This window comes from Lepisma saccharinum, chromosome 1 (genome assembly GCF_977018435.1).
Source record: "Lepisma saccharinum chromosome 1, izLepSacc3.1, whole genome shotgun sequence".
NCBI classification, from domain to species: Eukaryota; Metazoa; Arthropoda; class Insecta; order Zygentoma; family Lepismatidae; genus Lepisma; species Lepisma saccharinum.
Window position 1 is genome coordinate 70,227,997 of NC_139229.1, and position 19,125 is coordinate 70,247,121.

The window sequence follows — 19,125 nt, forward strand, 5'->3', positions numbered from 1 at the left end:
AGAGAATTTTTAAAAATCTGGAAAGTAGTGTGTATATTTGTGCAGAATTTTTTGCAACTAATCAAGTTCTTTTCTTTTGCATTTTCTGACCATTGATGTGTTTCTTCCATACCATGAAAAAAAGAAACAGTTTTTAATACTTTGCATTAATGTGTGTGTATATATATATATATATATATGAAAGGTTGGAAAGTAGCATGAAATCATGAAGATTTTTTTAAACTCAAAAATTTTCTTGATGACTGATATATGATTAATTTACCTGGGGCAATGGTAGTATGAGTTAAATAAATTAGATTGTTTGTGAAAGATGTAACATAACCAGCAGAAAGCATTCCGGGAATTGATGCAGCGGGAGTGGATGAGGGGAGAAAGTTGTGTGAGAGGCACTATGTACTCCCATGTTATAAATTAGCAGATACATATTGTCCACCTGAACATAAAACACGGTGGGGCAGAAATATTTTTAAAAGTATGACAGTCTTTTCCAATGCAGAACAAAGTAGAGTTTAATGAAAATTTTCATTTTCAGCATGCAGAGGTACAACTACAGATAGTGTAGCACAAAATACTCTTGATTTGCTTTTACGGAACACCAGATAATGATTTATCAATCTTCTTTCAAAAAGTAGATTTATTACTTACAATATTAATAATCAGAAATTTACAAATAATTACAACAGGTGGTTTTACCACAGACATGTCAAGAAAACAAATAAAAAAGAAACTTCCTAACACTTATGCAGAGCTACAATCACACTTACATGATAAGTATGCCAACACACCTAACCAAAGCAACTCAATCATGTACTGATCAGATTGTAATTAGTAAGCTTTTCCCCATACACTAGGAATAAGAACCACTAACACTATCTCCTGAAAATGGTCTTATTGTAACTACAAAAATGAAAAAAAGAAACTGACATTAACAAAACAATAAGGGTTATACAGAAAAAGCTATATGCGGTAACAGTATTTTCTTTAATAAATCAAGGAAAGTAAGCAAGAGTAAGTACAGACCGGCTTCCCCATGCGAGTTTTTACAGATGTTTGGGAAAAAAAATATTCAGAACACTACTTTTTGGAAGAAATAGTCAAGACCTGAGTAGAAATACTACAATGTGCAATAATCCCAAGTTGAGTTAAAATGGTATCTGCACAATTGTAACATGTAACTTTCTTTAAATTGACCATTCCGGCAATAGTAATGCCAAATATAGGATACATTTTTTTCAATAAATTTCACACGTTGGGAACAGTTTGAGTGAAATTTACAAAAACAATACTCCATACAGCTTATAATTCCACTCAAGCAAATGAAGTGCATTTTCTCTGGAAATTACCATATTCGCCAGTGTATAAGATACACTTTTTTCTTTAAAAATAGGTCCAAAAAGGAAGAGGCCTAGCATTTCAGAAGTTTGTGAATGGGTCAAAGCTTCATGGGATGCTGTACAAACTAAGCTAGTGGTTAAATCATTTAAGAAATGTGGCATTAGTAATGCACTGGATGGTACGGAGGACAATTTGCTGTTTGAGGACTCAGATTCTGATTTAGAAGTGGTTTCAAGTGATTTCAACCAGCTCTGGAGATGAATGTCTGGGTTTTGATGAAGGTTAAAATGAATTCATTACTAGTTGGATTAGGTAAGTAATTTGTTGAAAGTAGACCTACATATTACTTTATTACTTACGTGAAATTTAGAAATTTCGCCCTTCCACGTTGCACAATTTAATGGTTAAATCCTATTAGTTTCGTTTACTGCATCCATCGTGAATATTACTTTATATTTGAAACACTGTAAAATAATTATAATATACAGTGATAAAGATTTTCCCTCAAATATATGTACAAAAAAGGGGTGAAAATATGGCATGTTCATTGCAGGAATTAGTTAATACATTTAAATATTATTTTGACATGACATTTCCAAATAAATCACTTAAACTTAACAACAGTAACTCTAACATTGAAATAAAAGTTTGGATAACTGTGCAAGAGAACTCAATTGCAAAATTCATAAAACAAGGTTAACATAACATGGGAAATTGTTAGCAAAGGCTGATATAATGACAAAAGCAAGACAAAATGTACATAAAATAAACAGACAATCATTGATTACAAAGTATTAATGAACATACTAGATATTGCATACTTTCAATAGTTACTTTACATCACTAGCCAATGTTCATATGCTAGCAACTGAAATTATATTACACCAAATAACATAAATCAATGTTCATGTGACCAGCAACCACGCAAGAGATCAAAAATAAATTTAAAGTAAGCATTTCGCTGGACACCAGGAAATTCCTTTATCTCTGATTCTTTTGTACATCCAACAGTAAATTACCTGATGAATTGAACATGATAAAAATGAAACCAATTTGTAATGTAAAGTGCTGTACAATGCAGACCCATAAGATTATGATATTGCTACAAGATAGTTGTGTTACTACTAATTCTTCATATTTACAAAATGGCAAAAAATATATGAAAAGCACTGTATTTCATTGTATGTGAAAAGTGTAAATAGAAATAACCAGAATGTGTAGGCTAAGTCTGAATTTTGTGACAGGCTAATAATTTCTAAACAGGTAATAAATAACAAAAGCTAACCATTCCACTTCAACAAAACATATGGGGGGTGGGGTTTAGTGGTGGTAATTTGAACATTTGTGGTACCTCTAAAATTTCAAATGGTGAAGGGGATTGATTAACACCTCCTTCAAAAGATCTTTTCATTTCAAACAACCTACGCAGAAAAAAAGAAAGAAAAAAAAATTGGGTTTGTTCGACAGTTTCCGAATGGACAAAAAAAGTTTATGGGTTCAATGAATCCAACCTCTTAGCAGGCTGTTATTTCCAAAACTGAACAAAATGCAATATTTTTCCATTATGTTAACATAAAAAGGCAGAGGATGATTCAGATGGTATTATGTTGAAAATTAATGGGTGGTTCTTTAGGTCTTAAATTTTGCAAGTGCCATCTTGTGTGTAGTTCCCTAAATTTCCAGCAAATATTGAATAAATAATTCTTACTATGGACCACTGTGTTCAAATGGCAAGTTATTGTCTAAAATATTACAAACTATTAGCCTGTTACAAAGTTAAAGGCTCACTCTGTTAATTGATATTACATTATGAGTTACAGCACTTGTCAAATCTTGTCAAACTTGCCAACTAGTATTGTTAAAGGTTCACATAACTACTGCTCCATATTACAAAATAATACAATAAAACTTATTTGAAAGCGGCTTTTAATATTTTGGTCACGTTTCATTTTATTTGCCCAGAAATTTTTCATTACCAAAACAAATGCTCACAACCTCATGCACCTAGTTACTGTTAATAATAATAACTGTACTATATTGGTGTACAGTAACCAGCCATCTGAGGTTGTGTGCTTATATCTTGGTAGAGAAAATTTTCTGGGCATATAGAATGAAACCGCCAGCTATTAGAAGATTCCATCCATACTTCTTCCAGAAATTGTACTTACTTCAAACTGGGTCTTTGACCTTCGAACGGTTTCTTTTTTTTGGTACTTGAAGGGCTAAACCCTCATATTTGGGTACTCCTTCTTGTAATTTCTTTGTAGCTGCTTGTGCATCAGTAAGTACACTTTGAAGAATTGTTTTGTCCTGGCACAGGTAGATTAATTGCAGTTGCTTCTTCAGCTCTTCTCCCAACTTTTCTTGTAACTTCTTTAAGCTTATATCTTCTTCCATAATTCTTATCGCTTCTGACTGATCCGAAAAGTAAGTTAGATACTGGTACTCTTCCCAATCATTGCTATCGTCCCCGTTATCATCTGCATTATCTTGAGTTGACCGTTGAGTTGAGACAGAAGTTTCATAGTCACGATGTTCATCTATTGTTAGAAAAACACTCTGTGAATATTCAGGCGCCAGCTGTTGAAAAGACCAAGATGGGACATACAAGAAAATAGCACATAAATGTTTGCACGGGAACATCCATTGGGTGAAATCCATACAACCACAACACACTGGATCAAAGGTGACAGAATACCACATATCGTCAGTGTCTTCACTCTGAACTAGGAATACACCATACGACAGGTTACTTATTTTAGCCACACTGTAGTTCGATTCAGCCTTTGCCAATCTCTCCATCACATGTTTCACAAACTGATGTGGACGCTCATGCAAGTAAGAAGGAACTTCTTCTTGGTAATCTGCACTTAGTTTTGTGTTATCTTTGCAGTAATTCTTGTACTGATTTGGCAGAAACTCTTCAATGATAACGGTCAGGACACCTGTTAATGTCTTATCGGAATGACTTTGTAGGCATGAATTTTTGAATAGACGAGTCTGGGCTTCAATCCCATTATTTGTACGCATGGTGAAATACATTTCCTTTGAATAGAAAGCATCAACCCATCTATAATAATTTGGAATCCACTGGGATGTGAAATACTTACGTGCGCTTTCACAGTTCTTCCAGGAATAACTGTTCTTCATATCTTCCAGTTTACCATTATATTCCTCTTCTGTAAAAGAATGAGCAATTTCTTGCCAAAGTTCTTTCAGACTAGCAGCATCAGTTTCGTTTTTCAGCTTACCGAGCCATCGGACCCAGCACTGTTCACGATGAAATGAGGAAATGTACACTTTACACTGATGAAAAACAGCTTCTAGAGCTTTAATCTCACACTCAGAGAAATCGGTCAAAAAATTTTGGGGTTGCCATTCTGGGTTCCAGGATCTGATTATTTCCAGTGCTTCCTGGACAGCTTCCTGAGTTGCATTTTCAATCACAAATGTTGCAACAACACAATAACCAACGTTTGTTTTAACAACCACAAAAAAGAAGGGAAGTCTGTATTTAATAGTTTTGTAAGTGGCATCTAAGAGGCACATGTAATCCCCGTAGCGAGATAGCAATCGTTGTTGCCACTTTGTTTGATGGCAGAAGACGAGGGAAGAAGTAGTGTCTGCTGATTCTGCATGAGGCCGGAAAAAGAAGTGGTCCTCAGGTGCTTCACTTTTCCACTTGTCAATTGCCGTGCCAAGATCACCCTGGTCCATTTTTGTTTGTTTGATTTTGAGGAGGGCATGATCTACATGGTTAGCGATTATTTTATCCGACGGGTAATATGCACTGTTTGTAACACTCGGTTTTCCATCTTTACCCTGAAACATTTCATCAACGAAATGCTTCAGGTGATACTTAATGTACTTCTTTGAGGTTATATTCTTCTGTACTAATTTTCTGATTTCATTTCCAAGTTTTGGGTGAAGTCTTCCACCTAACATTGTGAAAACTTCATTATGTGTATGTTTCGATCTGCCAGATACACTAATATAATATCTGAGAATGCTTTTTGCATTGTTCTCTTTTTTCTTATCTTTCACATCTTGGAGAACCTGTGAGAAGAATAAAAAGAATCATATTAATTCTAGAAATGAAACGTGACTAATTTCTGGTTTCACATTAATGTAAATAACCTAATATTAGTTGCACACAGGGTGGAGTGGATAAAAAATCATGATTTTTATTTAAAACACGCTTAAAATTGCATATATAATTTTTAGCACCATACATATAGATGTTTTTCTTTTTTATATAAAAAGGGTTTTCTGGTAAACAGCCCTGTAAAATATTTGAACAGTTTGATTAAAGAAAATAAAAAAATATGTGTAAATATACATTTTTTGTTTCTGATACTGTATATATGAGCCTACTATGGAAATGTTTGTAGTCTGTGTTAATGAAACAACAATAATTTCAGTAACTTTTCTTTAAGTGAAAAGAAAACATTCTGGATGTAGCTACTATATAATTGTATCTGAAAATATTTTTTATAGTCTTTGTAGGTGAATTTTAGCATTTTTTTTTAAAATCATAGTTTGCCAAATATCAACTGCCACATTTATTTACAGTTTAACAATAATGACACTATTTATGGTTTAATATGATTAGTATTTTCTACACAAAATGTTTGCCTTTTGCATAAATATTATCGAATTTTATATCAAGAGAAATTTAAGTGTATTCTTGGTTTACATATTACATATCCTTTCGAATGAGCTTCACCCCATCAGTACATATATGTTGTTTCCTTTCCTTTCTTAGAGCCTAAGAAACACCATTAAATGATTAATGTACTTTCACATAAAGTTATTCTGATATCTACAAAATCCTTATTTTTTTTATTTGACTTGCTTTATTTTACTTTGCCTTTTGGCCACTTTTGGCTAATTTGCAAAGTGGGGATGAGTGATGATAGAACAGAATAGTATTTTTATTATCTACTGAGCGAGGTTCAGGCTAGGCTGAAATTGATGAATGGGCACTCACAAACATCCATGCCCAGGCCAGGATTCGAACCCTGGACCCCTGGTATCGTAGAGCGATGTGCTAAACACTCCGACAAAAACCTCATGTACAGTACATTATTCTATAAATTATTTCTTTAAAGTGAATCAGCGATTTAAAAAAAAGAATCACCTGATTTAAATCAATCCACATTGGTTGCACATTCCCATTCACATTCTAAAATTCTGATGAAAGCAAACCAACTGGATAAACACAGAATGAACTTGAGGAAGTGGTAATTAAAACCTTACATATTCTACAAACATTCATACATTTTTAACAACAAAATGACACCTCATTGTTAAATTTTTTATTCAAACCAGAATACGAGAATTTTAGACAGCTATCATTGAGGAAGCAGTTGTCTAACTGATAGCGATCAAAGGTTCGAATCCTGGGTAAGGCATGGACACTATGTTCTGTCTGTTCCCTTGTTTGAATCCAGCAGACAGTCTCCATATCACATATTGCATAAGAGCTTCTCATGGGTCTTCTGAATATCGGTATAGTAAAAATAAGTAACTACAAGAAAATATCCCAAAATATTAATTCTATGTAAAATCAATGCAAACATGTATAATTTATTGACATGTGTGAAATAAAAAAGTAGCATGACATTACTATTAGTATAGTTCATTGACATTTTATGTTTTTCTGCAACTAAATAGACTGGAATAAAATATGTAAAAAATTAAAGTGCAAGTTCTAGTTATAACTAATTTTAATATTAAACTAAACAACATTCAAATAACAATTAAATGGGCATTTTAAAAATACAATTAAAAAACAAGGATAAAATGTAAAGTTTTGGAGTAGGTCAAGTATGTCAATTTGATTCTTTGAGCTGTAACAACATATTTTAGTGAATACACATAAACAAGTTACTAACTTTTTTCTGTGTAAGTGACATGGAAAAAGTTACTCACTCGTTTAAGTGTATTTATTATATAACCATGCCTTTCATTCACCAAACATGAAATAAGTTTTAAGTACAGTATTTCTCACCTCTTTTAAGTAAATTAGAGTTTTTGCTTCATTCAATGAAAAATAAAATTTAGTATTGCAAGTGTGAACTTTTACTACATGCTTGCATAAGTATATAATAAAACAGGTAGAGTAAACATAGGAAGTAATCAAGGGCGTTCATTATTACTACTACTACTTCTTATGTTTTTTTTTTTAAATTACACTCATTTGTGATTTCCATATTCTGTATATCTATCTATATACAATTTGCATAACTGTATACTTAACATATAAATTCATGTCGGACAAAAAGCTGTTTTCTATAGTTAGAAACTAGACTGGAAGCTTAAATGTAAACCTATTTCAAATAATAACAATGGTGACGATTGGGTTCCAAAACTAGGGGGGGGGGGGACATTTTACTTGCCATTGGTACATAAAGTTTAGCATAGTGCGGGTGGCAACTGCAGGGATGGCACTACAGGGGGGCTGAAGTCCCCCAAAACTGAACCCAACCCTCCTTGTAGCCCCTCCAGATTTTTATAGTACGGTACACACACTTCGACTGAAAATAAGAAAAACTAGAAGTTTCCTAACATAATATTTTCATAATTGGGAAAAGAGAGACGCGGTAGTATATAAATATGGAGAAACTAGTACTCACTTGCTGTACAGCAAGTTCCAACGAGGATGGTGGCAGTGGCCACTGAAATTAATCGAAAAAGAAAAAAAAAACAGCTTCTCGGATAAAAGTGAGTACTAGTTTCTCCGTATTTATATAACATTTTCCATTATAATATTTCCATTGGAGCAAGATCATTATAATGTTCAAGCGCATCTCTTACTTTACTAAAATCACAAGGTTAGTTTATTACGATGTGTTCTAAAATTGTTAGTAGGGGAGCTGCAGATTTGTCTGGATCAACAAGGACCACTGGTCACTTTAATTGGCCAATCATATGTTGGTACAGTTGCTACAAAAGAAGGCATGATACTCTACTGTCTGAATGGTAGATGGATGTACAGTAAGGTTGTTCAATTTATATCCGACCATTTTCAATTCGGTGCTGCCACCTGGCGTATCATGCTGGAACTATGGGTCTGCTGGCGGGAGCAGTGTTGTGTCTGACCTTGTAGGTGCGTGAGTGTTGGTAGTGAATGTTATCAAATGGCGCCGAAAATCAACCGGTATTGGGAGGGTTTCGTAATGGCCCTTTTCCATGCTAAGTTTTCATACGTACGCATTGTGAAACAGTGTCGGGAGAATGGGTTAACATTCGGGGTGTCTACTGCGAAAGCTATTGTGGCCCGTTACACACAACAGGCTCTCCTTGTGAAACATTCACCCACGAAAACTACCAGGAGAAGGGCTGCAAGCAAAGTGTCACCCGTAGTGCTAAGGGGCACAGCAACTTTGTCCTTCAGTGCAGGGAAAGTTTCCCTCGTGGCTTTATGGTTGTGATGGGATTCGGATATGAGGGTAAGCTGATGATACGCAAGGTGGACAAAAACGTGAATGCCAGATACTTCCAAGACTCCATTCTGACACCTATCTATCGGAGAGACATCCCACAACTGTATGGAATGGACGCGAACCAGGTGATGATCCATATGGACAAGGCTTCGAGTCATACCGCCAGAACATCACTACGTTTCTATCAGGAAATGGCAGAGGAATTAGGAATTCATGTCATTCCATTTGAAGACAATCCTGTGAAAAGCCAAGATGCCAGTCCAATGGATTTTTGTGCATTTGGACTGTTGAAACGACGTCTTCAACATTGCCGCCCATGCACCCTGGATGGTCTATGGAAAGCTTGCAGGGAGGAGTGGGACATAATACCCATGCCTGTCCTGCGCTGGAGCTTGCTGCAATGGAAACTGCAATGCTGGGCAATAGTCCACAATGATGGGGGTCCAATAGAACATGATCCGTGGTGGCAACGCGGTATCTCTTAAGGTGAGTACCCGTCAAAAATGGTCGAATATAAAGCAAACCACCTCCGTATTCAGTAGCTGTGAGATTGTTTCTTTGGTTGTTGGAGCTTCAAGTGGTGTTGAATAATAGGTACATATGCAGCTAAACGTGTACAATTATTAGCCTCTCTAATTGTATCACTATTTTTAGGAATAGGTCTAACAGGTGTGAAATATCAATTTTTATAAGTGGGAGGACGTCGTCTAAAGAGCAGACAAGTTTATTTTTTTTTGTTCGTAGCTTCCTTATTCCAGTCCCGAGTGTTGATGATGATGTCTCATACATTTCATCGTTATGTCTGTCCTTATATCTGCCAATATCCCAAGAGCGAGAGAGAAATACGACGTTAAGGAATCAAAGAGTACACAATCTACCTAATTCTTAAATGTTAAGAATTAGAAAGATCAAAATTTAGCCTCCTGGCCATGTGGTCCAGTGGTAAGCGTACGACTACTGGTTTGAACCATGGAGTCCCAGGTTCGATCCCAAGAGAAGCATATTTGTTAAGTGACTCGGATTCTATCATAATCTCTAGGTTTAGTCCCGATTAGCATCTGTGCATATAGTGGACTTTAATACAAATCTGAGCAAATAAACACTGCAATGCGGTACAAAAAAAGCAGCATGCTTAGACAATTTTATTGCACGTAAGGCTAGAACTACATGTTAATTATCATTTGTGAGATTAGAAAACAATTTCTGCAGTGCTCTCATAGTGGCCAATTTCTATTCCGTGCAGGAATCTTTCTTTGAAGTACATATAAACCTATTTATCCAATAATGATCAGCCTTTAAGCATAATATATTCTTAAATAAAATTATAATCTTGAGCAGTTATTTTCACTAATCATGTCAAAATGCCCGGTGTGAGAATTTCAACTGTATTCTTTGTTTTTATGTCAATGTATTAGTCTAGGGGAGGTGAATTTGTAGTGAAAATATCTTTGTTTTTTGAGTGTGGCACGTCCATTCTTCAGAAATATTACTGCAAGTGAACGGTACTTCTCTCATCCTCCCCATTTCTAGCCCTCTTGTATGGCCTTATGTGAGACCTGAAAGTAGTTATCTGATTATCTGCAGAAAACTGCTTTTATCCTAGTTCATTCTCTCATGGAAAAAGCACATGAATTTCGAATACTAATATTACTTACAGGGACATATTAAAGAAGTGAAGACATCTGCAGATGAAAATAATATTTCAAGCACCGTAGTAAATTAACGAAACTGAAAGCTTCCAAATGATTTCAGCATTACATGACGTGAAAGCAAAAGAGCAACGTGTGAAGAACATATTCAAGTTTGGATCTATTTTCCAGTCCTTAATCGACTAATTTCTGGACTAAAGGAAACACTTACTTGAAACAGTGCTGTGCTAATTGGAATTAGCTGTTTAAATTCAGAAAGTGCTGATTTTCTAAACTACGAAAAACTATAATCTGTTGCTGCTCAATGCTGTTGTGATTTGGACAGTTTGGAGAGTCCCAGTTAAAACTGACACCAAAAATTAATTATCTATCTATTCTGCCCATTGGGGAAAAGCTTGCAAATGCTGCATATAATTTTGCAGCTGCTCTTTATGAGCAGACGTTCTTACTGTGATTCATTTTCTCAATTTCAGCAAAAGAGCATTCACAGTCTTTACTTAGAAATACATGCAGTATTAATATGCATATCCAGAGTTGAGAGCGAGTGTAATTTTTTAGGTGTATTTTGTAATCTCTTACATAGTGATTTACCTTTGCATCTGAATGTAAAATATGTCACTGGTAAAATTACTCCTTAGTAAAATAACATGTAAATACATTTTAGCCGGTATCAGTTAGCCCCTTTAGAATTTGAGTCCGGAATCTGAAGCTCCTCCCCCAATTATTTCACTGCGCACCTACCCCCCCCCCATGCGTCTCCTAATCGCCGACAATGAATATTATTAAAAACAATAGTTGCTGTAACTTGCAGTCTGTCACAGAAAACAATATATTTGTTAGAAAATATCCTTCAATTTCACCACTCGAATTACACACACTATTTCCATAAATCTCGGGGGGGGGACCTTCTGACCCCCCTGCAGGCATCCTTGGAAATAATGAGAGTTTGTGGGGGACAAACAAAAGTTTTGCATGCATGGGTTACATAACTACATCAACTCTTCAAATTCCTGGGGTCAATGTTGACCATCTGAGATGAATGTGGCAAAAAGTTAAATATAAAAACAAAAAATATATCATTCATATATATAGTAAATATTGAAATACCTTCTTTTTTTGTCTCCAATGGGATTTAGAATCAACAATAAATTCTGGATACAATCGGATACACTTGACAGTCATTTTGCCCGGGCATCCTATCTTTTTGGGGATTTGTGCCCTTTTGTATTTTTTCTTTCGATTGGGATCATCCTCCTGAAATAACAATGAATAACATTTGGATTAAATTGAAAAAGCTGATAGAAGAGTTGTGAACAAAGCACAAGATATAAACATTGTGGTCAACCAGAGACTGAAGCTGTACCGTGATACCTCTGGTTCAATTGGTAGCAGCATTAATATATGGTCAACTCTACCATATATTGCTGTAGATTTTAAAATTTGGCTAGCAACAGTGCAAAACAAAATTATAATGGCATGTTTCTTATTCTGATGTAATGATACACATGATATAAAAAACACACAAACATGAAAAAAACATGTAATGTACACGTTATTAAAAAATAATAGAAATTTTCGTAAGCAAACTCAAATTATTAAAATATCTTTGAACTGCACTTAAAAATTCGGTCATCAAGTAAAAATTTTCATGCAGTTTCCTGTATTTCTCTACTCCTGCTCATGGAAGATACAATTCAAGCAGGCCAGTCATTAATACATTATCATGCTGTTATAAAAAGTATGTATGTATATAATTGAGTTGGTCTTCTTTCCTGGAAAATTTGGTGAAATCACACATTAGTGTGTGTGAAGCAGAGTCACAAACATTTGTATTTCTGGCCTTGACATCTTGATATGAGACAAGTAACATCCAATTCTGCAGTCTTTTCACACATAATCTTCAGTTGCTTGCCTCATTGAAATATGTAAAACCTGGGCATTATAACTGGCAATATATTTGGTACGGTCAATAAATAACCGGATTAATACCGAGAAAAAGCAAAATAAAGTGATTGAGGGATGAAACTTACGGGATATGTAGGCCAGGCTGACGTATGCCACATGCCTGCAAGACGAGTTCCAGACCACGTCGCTAGGTGGCAGCACTGGCAGAGAAGGAAGGTTGTGTATGTGCAATTTGTCTCCAAGGCACCAGCCAGTCATTCAGTGAGGTGAGTCATGGCGTTCACAGTGTCAGGTGCCTCAACAATGCAGTGGAGTATGCCATTACGAATGAGTCCATTACTGCCATTGATGACTTCATACGGGAGTGTCGGGGGATTAGTCTGAACCAGATTGCAACTGAACTCGGCATTAATCATGATACAGCATACACTATTGTTCATGAACACCTTCACTATGGTATTTGCCTTCTGCCGTCAAAAATTGTATCACAGATCACACAGATCTGTTCACACACTGTGAACGCCATGACTCACCTCACTGAATGACTGACTGGCACCTCGGAGGCAAATTGCACATACACAACCTCCCTTCACTGCCAGTGCTGCCACCTAGCGACGCAGTCTGGAACATGTCTCGCAGACATGTGGCAAACCCCAGCTTGGCCTACATATCCCGTACGTTTCATCGCTCTGTCACTTTATTTAACTTTTTCACGGCATTAATCCGGTTATTTATTGACCGTACTAAATATATTAATGTCCAAAATTAAAGCAACAAACGGAAATTCTTTCCCGTGTGTCCATTTGACCACATAATACGATCAGGTGATAGTAATATTTATGATGTCATAGACAACTGGATTAAGATAGAAAATAAACTAACCTTAATGTGCCAGGATTTATCAACAAAAAAATCACGATAGCAAAAGGTTAAACTTGGCAAATTTATCAAAAAAAAAGAAATCACACGAGGAAAGGATCTCTGTTTGTTGCTTTAATTTTGGACACTAGTGTATATACTGTACACGGTTGGATTTTTTATTACTACCACTTACTGATATGACAGGTTTTGCAGATTCTTTCCTTTTGTGATACTTTTGACCATTAGCGCAACTTAATGTTATCACTTTTTCTATCTGAAAGGGTGATCCACAAAATGGGATTCTTGGGGTACTGTGTCCATTTTTTCTTTCAAGTTGAAAGTAGAATGTATCTGAAACAGAATAGAATAAACATTTGTTTAGTCCAATAATTATATTACAAAACTACATGACCTGCCCACTAAAGTCTTTTTGGTTTTGTTATTCTAATAATATTAAGTGATGAATACATATTATACAGTTCAGAATTAAATTATCTTCTTCACTCATGTTTTTTTTAATCTCTTTTAAATCCATATATTTTTCTGATTTTATTTTTGACAATTCTAAATTTTATGTTCCTCTCTTAGTGTATGGAATTGTTTTTTGAGTGTGTTTTAAGTACACTTTATACACAGAAAGGTTAATCGGGACTGGACCTACAGGATCCAAATAACTATGAGCCTCCATATGGACTTGTTTTTACATCCATATAATATCACAGGTGAAATTACTGCTATATTTAATTTAAATTCTTTGATGTTCAACAAGAATAGTCTATTTGGATCAAGTTCCGATTGTTTAATTCCAAAGTAATCATGGTACGCCCACATTTTTTCCCAAAGTAATCATTGTACAATTTTTATTTATGTCTGTTAACACATTCTTCAGTCTTAAGGTACAGTTTCGTTTCTGTGATGGTCGCATGCGATTCATTGCATGCAGTGATTGCTTGTGACCGACACACAGTTTCGTTTATGCAGTTTTGTGCATACAACGGTGACAGCTGGAGCTATCTACAATGGATCATGTCCAGAGACAGACGTGTTTGTACATTTTAAAACAAAAATAAATGAAGAAGTGTGTTATTAGAATGTTGACCAAAACCAGTAAAAGAAGAGAACAGATGAGATGTACAAAAGGATAAATGAAGGATATCATTACAACTTAATTACAAAATATGTCACAATGAAACGAAGTTCCACACACTTTTTCGTTTAAGAATAAATCAATTTCATTTTGTTTTGTGTACTATTAAGGAATATATTCAGAAATTACCTTCAAAAACAGTAAGAAAAATTCTTGTTTACAATCAATATTTAGTACTATCGTAGCGAGTTCTAAAAATTGGATAAACACAATCATCAAACAGAGACAAATGTTTTATTGATGGCATTTATCAATATTTCTTGAATATTTAAATCAAATTTGTGGATCCTGATATAAACACAATATTTTCCACACTCAGCATTTCTTTAGTGGCTTGATTTCCCAGTTCCGTCACTATTTGCAGGGATCCAAGTTTTGCCTATGACTGTACATGCCGTGGCATTTTTTTCACCGACATTGTCAGACTTTTGTAAAATAAATCTACCTCATCTTCTTGTCGATCAACACTCATTCCAAGGGCTGGATTTTTATGTAGCCAAAGCTTGAAAAATATGCAAAAATATGTAACTATGTTATTCACCTTTTCCATTCTCTAGATATAAGGCTATGTTTTCCCAATATCCATAAATGCTTCCAACTTCTGATCACGGATGGTCTCAAGTACAAAATACCCCTTGAGCTCGAATGAAAATATGTAGGAACTGTGTGTTTCTGAGAGGACCATAAACCAAGAATGACTGCTCTCTGCAGAATGTGAATGCTCACCTTTAGTTTTCAAATCATAATCCTATCCAGCAAATAATACTTAGTGAAGCTTTTAACTGTTCTAATTGGTTTCTCCAAGCTTCAAAGTCCTTCCACAGTCCTTTTCAGTACTCTTAAGCACTTCCTAATAGTCCTCGAAAACTTGTGAAAAATCATTGAACATTCGGAACTTTTACAATATAGGTTTTGGGTAACAATATCATCTCGGAATAACGGATTTCTTCATTTTTACAGAAGAAAGTACTTACTGAAATGAGTTTCTCTAGCATTTTGAAAGTTCGTGGAGGTATTTTCTTTCATCGTTGAATCTGTTTGACCGGGAATTCATGTGTTTTTCACAAAAAATATCCCTCCGACGCACAACTGCCGTTGGTGAACCAGATGTTGCACACGTTTGATGACGTAACCTCCTGTCAGTGTTTCCAACGACGCAGTTGTTGTGCAAGAAGATGAAAAAAATGAAATATACATTCCTAATACTACGACCCCGAATTTTAACAATGATTACCGAACCTAACCTAACTGTGAATGGTTTGTGGGGCTATGAGTGAATGGTTTTTGGGGCTATGCGTGAATGGTTTGTGGGGCATTTTTTGGTTAGGAAGGTTGGAAACACTGTATAACCACTGATCCACGATGCTACTGAAGCTGTGCCTGCCATATTGTGTCTTATGGAAGTGAAAAAAGGACAAACAATAATTACTGTTATTGACATTATTTTAGTCAGAAAAGTAAAATCACACCTTAAAGAATGATTCGCAATGCACAATAGGTAAGTACAAATGTAAAAAGTGACGAAATAAAGGAGTGAGAGGTGTTCGGCCGAGAAGATATAAGGGTAACAGTTTCTTACATCGGAGACACATTTCTTCATTTTTACTGAAGAAACTACTTATGGAAATGAGTTTCTGTAAGCTTTCCAACGTTCGTCGATTTATTTTCTTACATCGTGGAATATATTTGACCGGGTAATCATGATTTTTCAAGAGAAATAACTCACAGACACACAATTGCCATTGCTTTTGCTACGTGAACTGCATGCTGTGTACGTTTGATGATGTAAGCCCCTGTCCAGTGTTTCCAACCCCCTTTTTTTCCCACTATGCTTGCCCAACCGAACCAAACATAACCTAACCTTATCGGAAATGGTTTGTGGGGCTATCCGTCAGCTACCCGTGCATAATGTACAATGCCCACCAGTGATGAACACGGTAGTAGGTATTTTTTGTTGAAGAGGGTTGGAAACACTGCATGCACACAACATGAGTCAAGATGTGGCCGCCATATTGTGTGTTAAGGAAGCGAAGAAAGGAATCAAAAAATCACCCTGTATGTGAGAAATTGTGTTTGTTTTCGTGTAAAAAGCATAATGGCACCTTGAACTATGTTCCGCAATACACAATTGGTAAGTACGAACCATGCGAAACACAAAATATCCGATTTTAATGTGTCTCCGATCTATGAAACTGGTACCGATATAAGTAATAGGTTTTGTTGTATGAATAGAAAAGCAATAAGCCATACCTCAATTGGATCTATTTTTTCTTTGTCGTGCATTAGCAAGCTTTTTAGGTATTTCGAACCCGACTGATAAAACTAACACCAAATATTTGACATTCCTAAACCTAAAGGTTTATTGCCGCAGCAACATAAGTCTTTGATCTGTGTTAATCCAGGTGAAGTTCAATCCAAGCTTTACCATCATTTACATTAAAACGGTTAAAAGAAAATCGAGGGTGTACAATCGGTCACCATGGCAACGTTTTGTCTTGTAATGTAATCAAGGGGTCCTGGGTTTTGTGCCCCAGTGGAGGCACAATGCGCAGTGATTCAGATCCCACTATAAATTGTAAGCCCAGTCCCGATTAGGCTGCCTGTGCATAAAGCGGATTTAAAACAAACTAATTAATTAAAAATGTTAAAAACTTACCTTTGCTAGCTTCTGTTGATGGTGTATATGAAGATCTTATTACAAATGAGTAACCTGCTATGGACAGATCATTTACAAATTTTTCGTACAGTGCACTTCCTTCTATATAGCCAACGTACACTCCATCATTTTCTTTGAACTTTTCGAAGGATCCAGCCGCGATGGATTTTACTTTGTCACCGGTTGTGCTACTTTCGCTTTCAACCTCCATTCCAGACTCCGCCATGTTGGCTGGCTTGCAGTGTTTTGCTTGGGTTTCCCTTATCGCACAACGCTAGAGCAACGTTGAGTTCTGACGTCACGGTATTAAGCATTCATTGTTACGCTAAATACCTAAGTTGTTAAGTTATTCTTGTTAAGTTTAGTTCCCTTAGCATAAATAATGTATTTGCTGTATATTTATGCTAAGGGAACCAAACCTAACAGACCTAACCTAACAACATACATTCTCCTCATGACGTAAGAACACGAAGGTGGTCTACCGTAGTGCAATAAAAGAGACTCGTTTTGCTTTTGACTCCTCCCTTATCACACTCCGTGATACCAACCTGACGTTCGTTTAGTGTTGCCACAATCTGACAATGAGAGCATAATTTCCCTTTTCGCCCAATTTTTCCCTTTATGAAATCATATAGGTAGTGTCTGCTGCCACGTTCTTTTTCTGCTGTTACCCAAAAGTGACGAATTACGTGGCAGGAGCAAATTTGACGCTTATTCTTGCTGTGTACGTTGGCTGGCACGCACGTGGCATCAGACTCGGTCAATCATATAAGATGATCAGTGGCGCAGGAACGTTTTTCATTTGGGAGGGTACAAAATTCAGCCTCCCATATATATAAAATCACATACTACTGCACTTATAAATACATTTCTGGGGTCCAACCAAGTGTTGCAATAATAATAACAATAATAATAATAAATAATTATATTTAATTAAATTAAAATATTAATTAACTATGTAAGTTAATTAATATTGTATTGTTGTGGTTACATGAATAGGTAAAAGATAGTAAAAGAATAGAGATATAAAACCATATATTCATTATCTAACTTACGTGTAGTTACGATCACCAAGATTTGCATAAAAACAACTGCCCTGGGGCAAGGAATTTAATGGCAAATAGAAAAATAATTGAATAACAAACAAGAAGTTAGATCCAATTAACGAAAAGTAAAGTTTCTGATTAATATTTTATGGATATTATCATTAGTTGTGTGCATAAATCTTTTGGAACACTTCAAAGCCCTATGAGCCAAATTCCTTGCCTTCCAATAAGTTCAGCGGAAATAACCATCGATTATATAACAAATGCTAAACAATTATATTTTGATTATTTACTTTTACTTCTTGGTAAGTCTTTCGGGGAAGTGTCCGGACCCCCTCCTAAATACGTCCTTGATACCTAGGTATAATGTGAAGGCATGGGAAATATCCTATTTTAGAACAGCACACACGAATGTCCTGTTATTTAATGCAAAATTTGCATAACTATTTTTTTCTTTGGTTTTCTTAGAATTTATGTTTTTTAAAACAGATTTTAAAACCAGATAACAATTCTGAAACACATAAAGCTCTTGACCTCGTTCTGGCCTTATTTGAATTTGACGGAACGGAAAATCAGGAGTTCGAAATGTGAAAATTGCGAACGAAGATACATCTATTCATTTTAATGCAGGTTGAGATTCAAGGGGGTGAGGAGGATCTTCAGCCACCCCAACCAGGAAAAATCATCTCCCACCCACTGGATATAGAAACCACATTATGAATATATCATACTTATAGTGTTCCACTTCAGTTCAGTTCATTCTAATTTGAAAGTCCCATAGCTACGCATAAAAATATCTTTAAACAATTTATGGCAGATGTGTACCACATCCAATGTCTTTTAGAAGCCATGTATTTAGTATTTACTCAGACATCTGTAGGGCGTTGTATTAAAACAAGAAAAAAACTGAGTTGAGATGGTTCCCGATCAACTCGTAAGAAGTCTAACTTTGAAATATTTGTGAAGCATTTGACAAAGCATTTATTTGTTATATGATTAGCTGTACCTAATGACACTCTTCAAGCACTCTATCATTACATATACAAAACCGAAATCCTTCAGATGTCAGAGAAAGAAA

The 19,125-nt window shown here is 35.5% G+C and overlaps 1 protein-coding gene across 1 annotated transcript; it reads right to left on the minus strand.

Annotated features, from left to right (window-relative positions):
- Positions 1–616: 616 nt before the first annotated feature.
- On the minus strand, positions 617–17,226 carry LOC145996348 (uncharacterized). The gene is made up of 4 exons (XM_083132779.1): positions 17,002–17,226; positions 13,392–13,549; positions 11,540–11,686; positions 617–5,391 (listed from the first exon to the last, which is right to left on the minus strand). The coding sequence occupies exons 1-4, from the start codon at positions 17,210–17,212 to the stop codon at positions 3,505–3,507; spliced, it is 2,403 nt and encodes an 800-aa protein (XP_082988905.1). The 5' UTR covers positions 17,213–17,226; the 3' UTR covers positions 617–3,504.
- Positions 17,227–19,125: the final 1,899 nt, after the last annotated feature.

What these genes read in the sequence shown, in the direction of transcription:
- LOC145996348 (XM_083132779.1), bottom strand. Translation starts at nt 17,212, where the DNA reads ATGGAGGTTGAAAGCGAAAGTAGCACAACCGGTGACAAAGTAAAATCC. An exon ending in ATCAACAGAAGCTAGCAAAG is followed by an intron (nt 13,550 to 17,001) that starts GTAAGTTTTTAA and finishes ATTCTGTTTCAG; the next exon opens with ATACATTCTACTTTCAACTT. An exon ending in ATTGGAGACAAAAAAAGAAG is followed by an intron (nt 5,392 to 11,539) that starts GTATTTCAATAT and finishes TTCTTCTCACAG; the next exon opens with GTTCTCCAAGATGTGAAAGA.